The sequence below is a fragment of the Saccopteryx leptura genome, chromosome 2, assembly GCF_036850995.1.
Source record: "Saccopteryx leptura isolate mSacLep1 chromosome 2, mSacLep1_pri_phased_curated, whole genome shotgun sequence".
NCBI lineage: Eukaryota > Metazoa > Chordata > Mammalia > Chiroptera > Emballonuridae > Saccopteryx > Saccopteryx leptura.
Genome location: NC_089504.1, coordinates 93,436,817 through 93,454,705, shown reverse-complemented (window position 1 = coordinate 93,454,705; position 17,889 = coordinate 93,436,817). Strand labels below are relative to the sequence as shown.

General features: G+C 38.5%; 1 protein-coding gene across 2 annotated transcripts in view; it reads right to left on the bottom strand.

Annotated features, from left to right (window-relative positions):
* ACO1 (aconitase 1) overlaps positions 1-17,889 on the bottom strand; it is a 67,940-nt gene that overhangs the window by 27,838 nt on the left and 22,213 nt on the right. For both annotated transcript variants that reach the window (XM_066368308.1, XM_066368309.1), the window contains 3 exons: positions 17,350-17,468; positions 16,166-16,334; positions 14,404-14,541 (listed from right to left, as the gene is read on the bottom strand). In XM_066368308.1, the coding sequence (XP_066224405.1) occupies positions 14,404-14,541; positions 16,166-16,334; positions 17,350-17,446 (404 nt within the window). In that variant the 5' untranslated portion in view covers positions 17,447-17,468. The remainder of the gene's footprint in view (positions 1-14,403; positions 14,542-16,165; positions 16,335-17,349; positions 17,469-17,889) is intronic.

The following is a 17,889-nucleotide window of genomic DNA, read 5'->3' as shown; positions in this document are numbered from 1 at the left end:
GGGAAATACACTGCGCTGCCAGAGCACTCAGACCGGGGTGCAGGAATGCCTTCCGAAACGAAATGACATCGATGTAGTCTGAAGGATGAGGGGAGCCAATGTGATAAGTGCATAGGCACTCTTTGTGAAGAAAAAAACTAGAGGCACTTATAACTTACTCTACAAAAAACACACTCAGTTTCCAAGCTGATTGTTTTTACCCCATCTTGTTCTCTTGATGTGACTATCCTCCAAAATAATATTAGTGGTTTTAATGGAATCAATCCCTGAGAGTGCCTCACATCAGGGGTCCACAAACTAAAGCCCATAGGCCAAACACAGCCCAACACCTCTATGTTTGGCCCTCAAGCCAAGAATAATTTTTACAGTTTTAAAGGCTGAAAAAATATATATGAACAGAGACAGTATGTGGCCAGCAAAACATGAAACAGTGACTCTGCAGAAAAGTCTGCTGATTCCTGACACGGAGAATGACTATCTACGAAGGTGCGTACGGGTTAGAGAAAAGCAAAGGAATAAAGAGGCCCTAGTATAGAGGAACAAGGCAGGATACCACTGCTGACCCCAGGCCAGCAGACACTGTGGACCAGGTGTAGCTATTCCTCAAGGTGTCATCTCCTCTGAGGGAGGTACACTGAGGGTTCCATCCTTCCAATGCCCACCTGTCCCTTCAGGTGCAGATCCCCATGCTCTATGTATCTTGGGCATCTGCATCAGGAACATCTCAGGCACCACAGACTCTATGGGCCAACCCTAATGGCTGCCCTTCGTTCCTACATCTTGTCTTCGGGACTGCCTGTCTTTATCTAATGACCTCCTGTCCTACCACTTAGCAGCTAGTCATCAAAGTCTTCATTCCAGAAAGCTTCCTCACTGGTTTCTCTGTCAGTCTCTTCAACCTATCTTTTGTAATGTCACCAAAATCAGTTTCCTAAAACACTGATCATAACCCATCCTGAATCTGCCAATGGCCTCCCACTTTCTAAATAATGTACAAATCTCTTCCTTTAAAAAAGTCCTTTAATCTGTCCTCAGCCTTCCTTTGTAAGCCCTCGCCTCTCCTCCAGTCCAGACTCTGAGCTTCAAACACAACACAGCCCCCAGCCTCCCCAAAGCCCCTTCCTCATGGCCCTGCACACTCTTTCAGTGTAGAATGCCTCTTCTGGCTCTTCTCTCTGTTATAAGCACCCTTCAGGTCCAGATCAACTGACACTGCTTAAAGGACCTTATAGCCCAAGTAAGGGTGATATGTCCCTTCCTTGTGGCTACTATATTTACTAACATCATTAAAGTTGTGTGTTTACTAATCTCATCTTATAAGCTGACCTGTTTCTTGAATAAATACTGTAAACAGTAGGTCTGCTTATTCTGAAACATATGCAGACCCTGCCTCTGGTGCCCCCATCACTGAGCACTGGTGAACCACCAAGTCCACTTTATCTTTGCCTTCTCGCCTACAGCACCAGAAGGGTATCAGAGCTTCTCACAACAGAAGCAGGGATGGAGCAGAACATTTACCTGAGATGCTGGCAACCTCAATTCGATATAAACAGCACATTTACAGGACAAGAAGTCAAAAGTGCTTAGCCTATTTTATGATATATTAATTTCAGGTAAAAAAAAACCTATTTACTCAAAAAAACAGAACATTGATTATGCTAACCTTGGCTCAATTACCTTAATTCTAGCTAGTGACATGAATAAACAGACCTACAATTCAGCACCACTGAGGCCTTTCCAAATTCACCCAATCTAGAGAGCTTTCAATAAGGGCTCTGAATGCAGTAGTCGCTCAGACTAAAAAGGAAAGTTTTCCTTAGTTAGAGAATTTGAATTATTTGGATGTATTTCCAAGTTTCTGAGTATACTATTTAATGGTACTCTAAAAATTCACAAACAGTATTTATAGAGGGGACAGTTTTTTCACACTCATGAAATCTGGTCGGAAATTGTTCCAATATTCTTGTTGAGACTTAAATGGTTATTTCTGAGATAACTTTGTAAAACATTACAATAATGGCCTAGTTAGATACTGAATTTATAAAGATGGTGGGAGGTGAATTAATATTATGTAAACCAAAGAGTTTAACTGAGGAAATTTCCTATCCTACCACCTCTTACCCTGTTTTTCTATTTCATTTCTGGAAACAAGCCCACAGCACAGTTTCACAATGGTTGAGACATTTAATTCCTTACAAACATGAGCAAAAAGACTGAGGGGTCAAACTGCAAAACCAAACTCAAGAAATTAAAATAAAATATCACAATAAAAACATTTCTAACAGGAATTTTCATTTTAATCACAAAAAATTAAAAAAGTGTTTGCTAGATTTGGATATCAATTTGGAATCTAAGTTTATCCCTGGACTTTGCTATTTCCAGAATAATGTATTCTGTGCTACAGTGGAAATGAAGAATGTTCATAAAAAAATTAAAAACCAGTGTTGATGGTTGTCAGGTTTTATAGAGTAAAAAAAGCACATTGAACTTGATGATAACCAACATTAACTGCTTAAGTCAGGAACCCTATGGATTGTGAGTCCAAAGACTTTAGACATAAAAGCAATTACAGTTCTTTCTCCACCAGCACTTTTACCTCCCAGGCCAGCAAAATGAGATAAATCCATCACACCAGTGAGAGTTTCCAAGAAAGATTAAGTTGGTCACGATTTTGTGAGGCTACTTTTTATTACTTCTGAAGTGTGACTTTAGGAAACATCATTAATCTCAAACAGGATAACATTTTGTGTATCTATTTTTAACTTTTCCTTTGAAATCAAAACATTAAATTAGGCTCATGTGATAAAAGAAAAACAAAATGTTGCCTAAGGACGGGTTTAGAGTCCCAAGGAAAGAGCTGGCAAGCATCCTGTCTGTTTGTTCCAAGAACTGTCAGTTGAGGATAAAGCAGATTTCTCTTTATCTTGAATTTATCTGGCTTGGATTCTGGCAACATGAATTTCAGAATGACCAGTGTCTACATTTCTTTTGAGGCTGCATGGAACCTGTTTAAATCCCCTAGGAAGCAAATAATGGTTTCCTTTACCCTTTGAATGGATCATTTCATATTATTAAATGAGGTTTAATTACAAAACAATAGCTTCTTATTGTAAAAATAAAGAACAATTACAGTCCCAGAAATAATTGCAGAATCCAACCTCACTTTCTAATCTTTTAATTTCTGCATAACTTTTCACCTAGCTGAGATCACTCCATATATGCAATGTACATCTGGCTCATTGAGCTTTATGAGCTAAGCAAGTTCCAAGTGTTATGTGGCATATTATAAACATAGCTGTAAAAGTTACCTAATAATTCACTTGAGGAGCATACTATAATTTAATAAATCATTCTCCTTCATTGTACATTTAAAACACTTCTAGATTTTCATTATTATAAATAATACTTTAATGAACACTCTTAAGTCATGAAGCTTTTTTCTGTATCTTTAAGGCTAAGCTTGGAAGTGGAAATCCTAAGACAAAGGCTATCACAGTTTCCAAGGCTCTTGATATCCATTGCTTTCATCATTTCTGAAATACAGTGCTATCGGCATTGTCTGTGTCTCCTTCATGACACCTTTATAATTTATAATGTTTATTTTCTAATCTTAACTATATTGATGAGAAAATATCTTAAAAATTAATTTTTTTTATGACGTATACAGTTGAAAAGGCTTTACATAGCGCTTATCATCTGCATTTTCTTTTACTGTAAAATGTCAACTTTGCTCATGTATTCAGTAGATTTTACTATAATTTTATATGGATTATACAGACTTTTTTGGAGGCGGTTGTAGATGTATATTTTTTATTTTATTAAATTTACTGGGGTGATATTGGTTCATAAAACTATATAGGTTTCAAGTATACAATTCTCTAGTATTGATACATTATCTATATATTGTATTGTATTGTATTGTGTGCTCACCATCCAAAGTCAAGTCTCCTTCTGTCACCATTTATTTGACACTCTACTAATCCCCCCACACACCCTTTGTTGATGAATTTGTTTATTTCTCATTTGTTAATTTGTTGCTTTCCATTTTATACCCTACATTTGAGTTAAAATCATGTGGTTCTTGATTTCTTCCATCTGATTTACTTCTCTTAGCATGATGTTCTCAAGATCCATCCATGTTGTCACAAACAGCAGCATCTCATCTTTTCTTATGGGTGAGTAGTATTCCATTGCAGATACGTACCATATCTTCTTTAACCAATCATCTGTTAAGGAACACTTCGGTTGTTTCCATGCCTTGCCCAACGTAAACACTGCTGCCATGAACATAGGTGTGCGCCTATCTTTAAGAGTAAATGTTGCTGGCCTGACCCGTGGTGGCGCAGTGGATAAAGCGTCGACCTGGAAATGCTGAGGTCACCGGTTCGAAACCCTGGGCTTGCCTGGTCAAGGCACATATGGGAGTTGATGCTTCCAGCTCCTCCCCCCTTCTCTCTCTCTGTCTCTCCTCTCTCTCTCTCTCTCTCTCTGTCTCTCCCTCTCCTCTCTAAAATGAATAAATTAAAAAAAAAAGTTAAAAAAAAAAAAAAAAAAAAAAGAGTAAATGTTGCCAAATATTTGAGGTTAGAGAGCCAGAAGACAGACTGCTAGGACATATGGTAAATTTGTTCTTAATTTCTTGAGGAACTTACATACTGTTTTCCATAGTGGCTATGCCAATTTATATTCCCACCAGCAATAAATGACAATTCCTTTTTCTCACAACCTCTCCACACTTGCTATTTATTGTCTTACAGATAATAGTAATTCTAATAAGTGTGAGGCAGTATCTCACTGTGTTTTTTTTTTATTTTTTTATTTTTTTTATTTATTTTTTATTTATTCATTTTTAGAAAGGAGAGAGAGAGAGAGAGAGAGACAGAGAGGGAGAGAGAGGAGAGAGAGACAGAAAGAGAGAGAAGGAGGGAGGAGCTGGAAGCATCAACTCCCATCTGTGCCTTGACCAGGCAAGCCCAGGGTTTCGAACTGGCGACCTCAACATTTCCAGGTCGACACTTTATCCACTGCGCCACCACAGGTCAGGCCTCACTGTGGTTTTGATCTGCACTTTCCTAATAGCTAGCTGAGCATCTTTGATATATCTTTTGGTCATCTGTATGTCTATTTGGAAAAAGTGTCTGCTCAGGTCCTCTGACCATTTTTTAAACTGGATTGTTTATTTGGTGTTGAGTTATATATGAGTTCTTTATATATTCTGGATATTAACCCCTGAATAGGGGATGTTATCTGTACTTATCTTCTTCCACTTGATTAACTGACTTTCATTTTATTGCTGGTTTCTTTTGCTGTACAGAAGCTTTTCAGTTTGATATAGTCCAATTCACCTATTTTTCCTTTACTTCCCTTACTTTTCAGGTCTAAATCATAAAATCTTAGAGCAAAGGTTCATAAGTTTGGTACCTCTGCTTTCTTCTATGTATTTAATTTTTCCAGGTTTCATATTTAGGTCTTTACCTATTTTGAGTTTATATTTGTGTATGGTGACAAACAGCAATCTAGTTTCATTCTTTTACATGTGGCTTTCTAATTTTCCCAGCAGCATTTATTGAAGAGGCTTTCTTTTTTCCATGTTTTTGGCTACTTTGTTGAAAGTATTTGGCATATACATGTAGGTTTACCTTTGGGTCTTCAATTCTGTTCAATCAGTCTCTGTGTCGGTTTTCTGCCAATTCCATGACGTTTTGATTATTGTTGTTTTGTAATATAATTTGAAGTCAGGGAGTATGATACCTCCAGTTTTGTTCTTTTTTCTAAGGACTGCTTTGCAGGCTATTTAGGGTTCTTTATGGTTCCATACAAATGTGACAATGTTTCGTTCTGTTTCCTTTCAAAATACCATTGGAATTCTGATGGGGATTGCATTAATTCTGTGTATTGCTTGGGATATGACCATTTTAACTATGTGGATTCTTCCAATCCATGTGAAATATCTTTCCATTTCTTTGTGTCTTCTTCAATTTCTTCAAATAATGTCTTGCAGTTTCCAGTGTATACACAGATCCTTCACATCCTTTGTTAAGCTTATTCCTAGGTATTTAATTCTCCTTTTACTGCAATTGCAAAATAATTTTTTTTTCATTTCTTTGTCTAAAATTTTATTGTTAGTACATAGGAACACAATGGATTATTATACATTGACTTTGTAGCCTGCAATTTGTATTTGTTTAATGTTCCTAATTGGTTTTTAGTGGAGTCTTTAAGGTTTTCATAAAGAATCATGTCATCTGTAAAAAAGTGACAATTATACTTTTTCACTCCCAATATGGATGCTTTTTATTTTTTTCTCTTGCCTGACTGCTCTGGCTAGGGCCTCTAGTACTGTGTTGAATAGCAGTGCTGACTGTGGGCATCCTTGACTTGATCCTGATTTTAAAGGAAAAGTTTTCAGTTGTTCATCTGAGTACATTAATTAGCCAAGGGTCTGTCATATATGGCCTTTATTATGTTGAGGTACTTTCTTTCTATACTAATCTTATTGAATATTTTAATTATAAATGGATGCTGTATCTTGTTAAATGCTTTTTCTCCACCTATTTATATGATCATATTATTTTTATCCTTTATTTTGTTAATGTGGTGTATCACATTAATCAGTTTGCTCTGTTGAACTATCATCATTACATCCTGGAATGAATCCCACTTAAAGATGATGTATTATCTTTTTAATGCATTGTTGTATTCAATTTGGTAGTACACTGCTCACAAAAATTAGGGGATCAGGAATATGCAGATACTCCTGTACTTTCAGCCTTTTGTATAGTGCATTTTCACCAATGAGATAAAAGTTGGTTTTGCATCTCAATTGCATAATCAAACAACTTTCTTTGACTTGTCGGCTTTTCTGATGTTCTTATTTAATAAAAACAAAAACAAAATGCTTTTTTTAGTTTCATATTCAATTTGAAATAGCCCCTAATTTTTTTTTTTAAATAATTTTATTTTTTTAATGGGGCGACATCAATAAATCAGGATACATATATTCAAAGATAACAAGTCCAGGTTATCTTGTTGTTCACTTATGTTGCATACCCATCACCCAAAGTCAGATTGTCCTCTGTCACCTTCTATCTAGTTTTCTTTGTGCCCCTCCCCCTCCCCCTTTCCCTCTCCCTTTCCCCCCTCCCCCCCCCCCCCCTAACCACCACACTCTTATCAATGTCTCTTAGTTTCACTTTTATGTCCCACCTACGTATGGAATAATGCAGTTCCTGGTTTTTTCTGATTTACTTATTTCACTTCGTATCATGTTATCAAGATCCCACCATTTTGCTGTAAATGATCCGATGTCATCATTTCTTATGGCTGAGTAGTACTCCATAGTGTATATGTGCCACATCTTCTTTATCCAGTCATCTGTTGACAGGCTTTTTGGTTGTTTCCATGTCCTGGCCACTGTGAACAATGCTGCAATAAATATGGGGCTGCATGTGTCTTTATGTATCAATGTTTCTGAGTTTTTGGGGTATATACCCAGTAGAGGGATTGCTGGGTCATAAGGTAGTTCTATTTTCAGTTTTTTGAGGAACCACCATACTTTCTTCCATAATGGTTGTACTACTTTACATTCCCACCAACAGTGGATGAGGGTTCCTTTTTCTCCACGGCCTCTCCAACATTTGAATAGCCCCTAATTTTTGTGAGCAGTATATTTTGTTGATGTTGCATCTGTATTCATCAGAGATATTGGTCTATAGTTTTTCTATTTTATGTTATCTGTGAAAAGTTTAGGTATCAGGGTTATGTTAGCCTCAAAAAAATGAGGTAGAAAGTACTACATATTCTTCAATTTTTCTGGAAGAGTTTGAGAAAAATAGGTATTAAATCTTTTTTGGATGTTTGGTTAGAATTCACTAGTGAAGCTATTTGGTCCTGGAATTTTACTTTTGATGGTTGCTTCAATTTCCTTAGTGTTGATTGGGCTATTTGGATTTTCCAGTTCTTTATGATTCAATCTAGGAAGGTTATATATCTCTAAGAACTTTTCCATTTCTTCTAGGTTATTAAACTTGGTAGCAGATAGTCTTCCTTAGTACTCTTGTATGGTCCTTTGTATTTCTGGGGTGTCCACCATAACTTTTCTTCTTTCATTCCAATTTTTTGTTCATTCGAGTCTTTTCTCTTTTTTCCTTAGTCCAGCCAGATGTTTGTCAATTTTATTAATCTTTCCAAAAACACAGCTCTTGCATTAATTTTCAATTGTCTTTTTCTTCTCTATTTCATTTAATTCTGCTCTAATTTTTATTATTTTCCTCTTCCTGCTGATTCTGAGCTTTGTTGGTGCTAGTTCTTTAAGATGAAATGTTAAGTTAGTTGGAATTTTTCTTATTTCTTAAGATAGGCCTCTAATGATATAAATTTCCTTCTTATTACCACAAAAGTTTTGATATGTCGTACTGTCACTCTCATTTGTCTCTGTGTTTTTTGATCTCTTCTTTTGTTTCTTGTTTGAGCCAGCTGTTGTTGAGTTTGCATGTTGTTTAATCTCCACATATTTGTGGTCTTCTCACTTTCTTTTTGCAGTTGATTTCCAATTTCAAAGCACAGTGGTCAGGCAATACGCTTGTATGATTTCAATTTTCTTAAATTTGTTCAGGCTAGTTTTGTGTCCCAAAATATGGTCCATCTTTGAGAATGTTCCATGTGCAATAAAGAAGAATATATAATTTGGTGTTCTGGATTAAAATGTTCTATAAATGAGATTATTTTCATTTGGTCTAATGTATCATGAAAGACCAATATTTCCTTATTGGTTTTGTTTGGATGGTCTATCCATAGCTATCAATAGGATATTTAGGTCCCCTGGAATAATTGTTTTTATTACTTTCTCTCTTTAGCTCTATTAATAGTTGCTTTACATATTTTGGTGCTGCTTGACTGGGAGTATACATATTAAGAAGTATTTTGTCTTCTTGATGTGCTTCCACCTCAACATTTGAAAGTGTCCATCTTTGTTCTGTTACCTTTTTTACCTTGAAATCTATTTTGTTACATATAATTATGGTTACACCTGCTTTTCTCTGGATGCTATTTGCTCAGAGTATCATTTCCATGCATTTATTTTGAGTCTATCTATACTTTTACTGGCATTGAGATGTGTCTCTTGAAGGCAGGAGTTTTTGATCCAGTCTGCTACTCTGTGCCTTTTTATTGGGAGTTCAGTCCATTTATATATAAGTGATTATGAATGTATGAGGATTTCCAATAATCATTGTATTTTTTGTTTTCTGGTAGTTCTGTCTCCACTGTTTCTCCCTTGTGTTTGTTATTTTAGTTTGGTGGTATTCTATGATGTTTTCTTGTTTTATCTTTTTGTATGTTCTAGATTTGTGTGTGTGTGTGTGTGTGTGTGTGTGTGTGTGTGTGTGTGTGTGGTTCCCATTAGGTTTACGTAAAAGAATGTTTCATATATATAGTAGTCATTTTTCTTCTGGTTGCATCTTATCTCCATAACCCTATGCAAATTCAGACCTTTAATTGTCTTCTATGTTTTTGTTGTTACAAACTATCCCTTTTTATGCAGTGAGTTCATTTCCAAATTGCAGTAGCTATGTCCTCTTCTTCTCTTTAAAAAAATGTCTCTAATTCTTTTAATCTTTATATTACATTTAAGTGTCTAATACCCTATTCTAAACAAAGATTGCAATTTCCTGCTTCTGTCTGCCTGTGGGTCATCTCAGACATGTCTGTCTGTTTCAGTATACTCCTCCAGTATTTCCTGCAATGCAGGCCTTTTGGTGGCAAATTCCGTCAGCTCCTGTGCGTCTGGAAAAGTCTTTATTTATTTCTCCTTCATATCTAAAGAATTCTGTTGGATATATTATTCTTGCCTGGTAATCTCTCTCTTTCAGAAGTTTGAATATTTGATTCTACTCTTTTTAGCTTGCAGAGTTTCTGCTGAAAACTTCAATAATTTAATGGGATTTTCTTTACAAGTTACCATCTTCTTCTCTCTGGCTGCCATGAGAATTCTTTGTCATTCTTTGAGTTTTAATATAATATGCCTTGGAGAAGGCCTTCTTAGATTGAGATAGTTAGGTGTTCTGTTAGTTTCTTGGGTTCAAGGATCCAAATCTTCCCATAGGTTTGGGAAGTTCTGACTGTTTTTTTGAATAGGCTCTCTGTTCCCTTCTCCTACTCTTCTTCTAATATCCACTATTCTTTTTTTTTTTTTAATTTTTATTTATTCATTTTTAGAGAGGAGAGAGAGAGAGGGAGAAAGAGGAGAGAGAGACAGAGAGAAGGGGGGAGGAGCTGGAAGCATCAACTCCCATATGTGCCTTGACTAGGCAAGCCCAGGGTTTCGAACCGGCGACCTCAGCATTTCCAGGTTGACGCTTTATCCACTGTGCCACCACAGGTCAGGCATACCCACTATTCTTATATTGATACTTTAGATGGAGTCAGATAGTTCTCATAGAGTCCTCACCCCTTTTTTTATTTTCAAATCTCTCTTCTTCCATCTGTGTCATTTCTAGATTCCTATCTTCAATGTTACTATTGTTTCCTCCATCTGTTTAGCTCTTTTTCCTAAGCTCACTAGTTCATTATTCATCTCCATTGAATTCTTCAGCTCCAGAATTTCTATTTGGTTCTTTTTTTAAGTTTCAATCAGTTTGGTAAAATACTCCTTTTTTTATTGATTTTATTTCTGAGTTCATTAAACTGCCTGAGTTTTCTTGTATCTTGCTGAGTTCTTTCAGAACTATGATTTTGAATCCTCTGTCATTTGAGTCACATATTTCTATGTCCTTATTTTCTGGAGAGTTTTCATTTTCTGAGTTGCCATGTTACCTTGGTTATTCACAGTATGTGATGGATTATTTCCACACGTAGGCATTTATGGGAAAGCAATCTGCCCTTTTGAAAGAGTGGTTTAGCACTTCTCTATTTAGCAGGTTGATTAGAGAGGTCTTTCTTTTGTTTTCTGGTTGGTGGCACTGATGTATATTTTTATTTTCTCCTGAACTGCTTGGGTTTTCTGGATTCCCTGGGAAGGTGGGTGTTCCACCTGAACCAGGTCACGTCAGTCTCAAGGCACCGCCCCCATGGGTAATGTGGTGGTGATGGTGTTCCAAGCTGGTGAAATCCCAGCACTGCATCTGCAACTAAATGCTGCCAGCAACACTGTACTGACGAGATGAGCTATCCCCAGGAGCCTCTGCTAGATTCAGCTGCCATGGGTCAGGGAGGGATGGCTGGAAAAGGCTAAGTAGTTCACTTGGGGTTTTGTTCTCCTCCCACTAATGGCAGCTGCCAGACCTTAGCAGTCAGAGGTCTGTATTGCCACCTGTCCATCACTGAGATTAGCAACAGTGTGCACCTTCTGCTCAGAGGGTAGTGTTTCTGCTTCTCCAGTTCTCAGGGCTGCAGATACTGTGCTTTGCCACTGAACACTCACTCCTACAGCTTCTGCTGGTGGCAGCTTTGAGCTATGGAAGTTGAGGGCAGTTAGCCAAGTTCTGTGGCTTTAGAGCCTGGCAATGGCAGCTGCTTGTCCACAGCTGCTGTACTTCTGTGTTCTGACTGTGCCCATTACTGGGTTCAGCTGTGGTGTGTGCTGACCACAGGCAGAAATGTTAATTGTATCCCTCTACTCCTCAGGAATGCAGTGTGCCCACTGTAACCTGATTCTCCTGCTCCCGAGATCCTCAGTGAGCTGAGGCTGCATCTGTGGCAACTCTGCTCTTCCCCTTCCCTCCTCCTGTTCGCTCTCACTCACCCACCTTCAGATGCTCCAATGTGTAGATCTTGCAGACACGTTTGTGTGTTAAGTAGAGGATCTTTGTTGAATTATAGCTGTTCAACTTCAAGGGGAGAGATCAGGAGGACCTCTCAAGTCCCCATGCTGCTGACATCACTTTCTATACACTCTATAAATTAAGAATATTAGGCCCTGGCCAGTGGGTTCAATGGTAGTGTCGACCTGGTGTGTGGATGTTCTGCATTCAATTCCTTCTCAGGCCACACAGGAGAAGCAACCATTTGCTTCTCCACCCCTCCCCCTTCTCTCTCCCTCTCTTCTCCCACAGCCATGGTTCAGTTTGACTAAGTTGGCCCTGGTCGGTGAGGATGGCTGCATGGCCTCACCTCAGGCGCTGAAATAGCTCATTGCTAAGCAATGGGATAGCGGTCCCAGATGGGCAGATCATTGCCCTTAGGGGGTTTGCCGGGTGGATCCCATTCAGCACGCATTCAGGAGTCTGTCTCTGTCTCTCTGCCTCTCACTTAATTTAAAAAATAAAAGATTATTATAACCCTTTGTCATATTTGTAGCAAATATTTTTCAAGTTATTTTCTGTTAAATTGGAAGTCATTAAATTTATAGATTTCTCCCCCATTTTTGTTTTATTTATTGCTTTAAAATTTAGGAAAGTCTTTCTCATCAAGACATTTGACACATATATTATTATTTTTTTTTTTGAGAGACAGGAGAGAGAGAGAGAGAGACAGAGAGAAAGGAGGAGCAGGAAGCATCAACTCCCATATATGCCTTGACCAGCAAGCCCAGGTTTTTTTTTGTTGTTGTTGTTGTTGTTAATTAATTTATTTATTTTTTACAGAGACAGAGAGTGAGTCAGAGAGAGGGATAGACAGGGACAGACAGACAGGAACAGAGAGATGAGAAGCATCAATCATTAGTTTTTCATTGTGCGTTGCAACACCTTAGTTGTTCATTGATTGCTTTCTCATATGTGCCTTGACCGTGGGCCTTCAGCAGACCGAGTAACCCCCTGCTGGAGCCAGCGACCTTGGGTTCAAGCTGGTGGGCTTTTTTCTCAAACCAGATGAGCCCGCGCTCAAGCTGGCGACCTCGGGGTCTCGAACCCGGGTCTTCTGCATCCCAGTCCGACGCTCTATCCACTGCACCACCGCCTGGTCAGGCGACACATATATTCTTGAATTTTCTCCTAAATTTTTTAATGGTTCAATTTTTTATTAATGTTTTAATTAATATGAACTGCTCCTTCTACCAAATTATTAATTTTCCCAGTATTATATGCAGAATCACTATTTCTTTGCTCACTGATAATTGATAAGCACTTTATCTAGTTATACTTCTAGGTTAAGATACCAGCCTTCCAGCAGGACCTGGCTGCCATCCCTGGTGTCATCATGCAGTTACTTCTACGAAATACAGAAAGTACTTCCCTTCACCCTGCCCCCCCCCCCCCCTGCCTTTGGACTTGATTGTGTCACTTGCTTTGATTAATGTCCTTGTGACTAGAAGTGACCCTATTCCAGTCCCAAGCTAGGCCTCCGTATACTGTGGGTTCCTGCTTGTCTTGCGAGGCTCTGTGAATAGCCGCCTTCTCCTCCAGCCTGGGCCGCAGCAGAGACACACCTGGCACGGTGCTGTCCCAGCTGCCCTGCAGAAGTGCAATGTCAGCCGTTCACCCACCTAGGCTGGAGGAAGCACAGCCGCCCACTGCACTCAGCTTAGATCTGTTGTAGATGTATAAGAAATAAATTCTTATAGTTGACTGCCACTGAGACTTGAGGGTTATTGGAAGACTTTTGGCAGGAAGAGTGAATCAAATACCCCAAACATTACAAAAAAGAACAAAGGAAAAGAAAGGCACAAGTATTAGAGGAAACCTCCATGGTGAGAAGGAGATAGCCTGATATAAAAATCACTTGGGATCAATAAAAAGAGTAAAGACCCAGTGGTTAAAACAAACAAACAAACAAAACCTATAAAGGCAAACATATATGGGGTTCCTTGGGTTACGACACAGTTTTGTTCTTATGACAGTGACGTAATCTGAATTTTGGTGTAAGACAAAAAATACCCTAGCCTAACACAAATGGAACACCTGCACTTTTAACAGTCCAAAATGGTGTAGGTAAGCGTGCTGGGGGACGCCAGCTCCCTCACTCATATACCGCATTACCACATGTTCTTCTGCCACACGCAACTAAACTAGTTTGCCCACGTAGTCCATAAATACGACACTAACGGCGTAAGTTGAAACACTCACGTCTCAATTTTTTTAAGTTTTTCTGGGAGTGAGCATCAAAAACTCAAAAGGTCATATGTTGAGACTGTCGAGAGCTGAGACCTACTATACTTGCATTGACAAACTCTTATCATAGAAATTCATGTGAATGTTTTTCACCCAAACTTTCGTTTAGATTTAAACACTGGCAGTTCATCCCAAGAAGTAAATAGAAAAAAGAAAAAGAAAAAAATTTTTTAAAAATATTTATCCCCACTTCTCAAAAAAAGAAAAAATCTTCACTGGAAAATCTATATTAAATCTGAGTTTTCCTAAATATAAGTTTTAAATATTTTTTCATTTATTTAACTATATACACACACAAAATAGACTTATACTATTTTGCACAAAGCAGAAAACCCCAGTATTCATCTTAATCTCTTACCTTCTATTGAAATCAACTTGGATGGAATGATCAATTACAAGGTCAGCAGGACAGACAGGGTTAATTTTCTCTGGATCTCCTCCTAATTTCTTCACTGCATCGCGCATTGCAGCAAAGTCAACCACAGCTGGCACGCCCCTGAGAAAAGAAGGAATTAAGCAGAAAGTAAATCTTTCAGACACGTGTAATTGAATTTTTCAGCTTTTGTTTCCATTGATAAAATTGGCAATGAAGCTCTCTTATCCGTGGAGCGAACAATGAATGGCTTAAAAAAGTAAGTTTCTGAGCACATTTCCTTGAGCATAAATCACACAGGTAGTAAGTGCCATGACTGGGGTAAGTCTATATGCATTTTCTTTATTTTAAAATTTTATTTATTTATTTATTTATTTATTTATTTATTTATTTATTTATTTATGCACTTCAGGGGGGTGGGAGAGAGAGACAGAGAGAGAGAAGAGGGGAGGAGGAGCAGAAAGCATCAACTCCCACATGTGCCTTGACCAGGCAATCCCAGGGTTTTGAACCAGCGACTTCAGCGTTCAGGGCGACGCTTTACGTACTGCGCCACCACAGGTCAGGCCTCTCTGTGCAATTTAATCACTGCATTAAAGTTAACATTCAATATGTTCTAAATGAAGAAACTGTGGGAAAGCTGGCGCTTAAAAGTCTCTGGAAGGCCTATTGCTGTGACTGTTTCCCAGTCACATGGTGGGCAGACAAAGCCCTGGAGAGGGCAGATGAAGACATATTTAACTTCAGACCAAACTTAAAGGAATGGATATAATTCAGATAAGTAGGCTGTGAACCAAAGTTATAAGTGAATCCTTCCTTTGTATTATATTAGAGTATAAAATTTGGGTGTTCTTCCCCTAGAAAAATAAAACTTGGTCTCTAGAAGAAATAAATTAACGTCATTTAAAAATGGAAAGATAGCACTATCTCAAAAAAGAAGCTGGATGGGGAGCAAAGATTCCTGTGAATAGCAGGATGTGAACTGAGGCTTGACAGCAACAGGTCAGGCTTTGAGGCCTACACATCACCCTGCAAGGGACTGCACATCTGTGTACAGCTGTTTGAAACCCGTCTCCCAGGGACAGGACGTGGGGGAGAAGATTCCAAGAAAGTACCACTCCCATTTCTTTCACCTCTCACTAGTATATTTTGGACTACCATCTTCAAGAACAAAACAATGTCCTTTACCACTGGAAAAGGTGGAATGATTACATATACCAGTTTGTAATTTATATAGTCATTATTTTGTTTGTTTGTTTGCTTTTAAGCTTTCTTTAAAGTCTGACAAGGGAGGCCCTGGCTGGTTGGCTCAGTGGTAGAGCGTCGGCTTGGCGTGCAGAAGTCCCGGGTTCAATTCCCGGCCAGGGCACACAGGAGAAGCGCCCATCTGCTTCTCCACCCCTCCCCCTCTCCTTCCTCTCTGTCTCTCTCTTCCCCTCCTGCAGCCAGGCTCCATTAGAGCAAAGATGGCCCGGGCGCTGGGGATGGCTCCTTGGCCTCTGCCCCAGGCGCTAGAGTGTCTCTGGTTGCGACAGAGTGACGCCCCAGAGGGGCAGAGCATCGCCCCCTGGTGGGCAGAGCATCGCCCCCTGGTGGGCGTGCCGGGTGGATCCCGGTCGGGCGCATGCGGGAGTCTGTCTGTCTGTCTCTCCCCGTTTCCAGCTTCAGAAAAATAAAAAAAATGAAAAAAAAAAAGTCTGACAAGGGAGAGAGAGAAGAGAGCAAAGTGTCATGAAGTGAGGCTCACGTGAAGTCCTGCAGGATGACGCGGGCAGGCTTAAATGGCACTTCTATGTTCTTGTGCTGCGTGACATTCCAATTTAGGATATTTTCAATGTCAGTTTTCTTCACCAAAAACTGGTCGCAGTTCCGAATGGCTGCTTCCAAGAGGACTCTGATAGAAAATGGTAAGCGTCCTAGGATAAAAAAGAAAGCATAGCATAACACACAAAAACCATGACACCTTATTATCAGCTCCTTAAAGCTGATCTCTCTATACAAACTTGATACAAGGCATCAGACTAGTCTTCAAAGAGGGTAAATGTAAATATGATCTTAAGTTTCAAATATGAACATATTCAATGGTTTAGGACACGTTCAGTATTAAAAAATATAGACTAGGCAAAAAATATAATATTATAGTTAATTCTTTCACAATAAATGGTTATCTTGCCTTGGATTCCATTAACAGGGTTTACCTTAAAGTCATCATGCAAGAAATCAGTGTGGATATTTACTGTATTATATGTTATCAAGTACACACACACACACACAGAGTAATACATATTTCTAATAAAAAGTAGTGTCTAAGAAATGAGAGAATAACTCCTTTACATTATTGTAATTAAGACCAAAGTACAATCACATACATCTTTCAAAGGAAATAAAACCCTAAATAGCATATATATAGTGTAGCTACCGGTAACTGGGATTTCTAGGATAAAACAATGGTAATTCATAAGAAAAACTACTTTGTTTATTTAGAAAGAAAATGTTCCATTCTGATACATGGAAATTAATCATCAACATTATCTATAAAAGACAAGAGTGTAAAGGTAGAAAAGCACAGGATTTGAAATAAAAGGATGTGTTTTTGTCCTATTTTGCTACCCACAGAGTTGTTCTTTGATCGTGTCATTGACCCTCTCGGGGGACTCAACTTCCTCAAGACTTCTGACACTATAAACATGATCTCTAGGGTTGTTATTTAAATTACATGATGCAGTATGTATGGACATTCTATACACTTTAAAATGCTATATGAATGCTACAGGTATATAACCACTATTACCAACTTTAAAATGAGCAATGTAAGATGTGAGTGTCTGTAAAGCATAATCCAAGATCAGAATTAATTACATAGCCTGATTATTATGCAAATGTGATACCAATTTCTGTCAAAGCATCTACATCACAGAGCCATGTACCTACCATATCTTGAATCATCCAATTTATTCAAATTGAAGAATTTCTTTCCTGGTTGTGCAGGGTCCAAAGGCTCAGCAAGGTAGGCAAATGGGTTGCTCATGGTTCCTGATGGACTTGTGTCCCTGAAAAGAAATGCGAACATTTAATTTCTACTCTCAAAGCTGGAACTCACTTATTTTGATGGGTGTTTGCCCTCTACAGCAAGTCTGGTACACACTCACTTCAAGAAATCACTCATCCTTCCAGGGGAAAAGGTGTGACATAAATGAATGGAAGAACGTTATAGTCTTAGCAAATAAACTGGGCTTCTGTGATGCGATTGTGCAAACTAGCATTCACCTCTCAAGGGAACATAAAATTCCAAAGTTCTTTCATCTTCTTTCCACAATTTTCTAACTTTCCCCACTGATATAAAATAGGAAGAAGGGAAATAAAGGCTGTGTCTCACGGTAACTCTTGAATATCTGAGCAGACCTTTGAGCTGGACCCATTTCTTGCTTGCTAGGAGGTAAGAGATTCATAGCAAGTGATATTATGCAACTG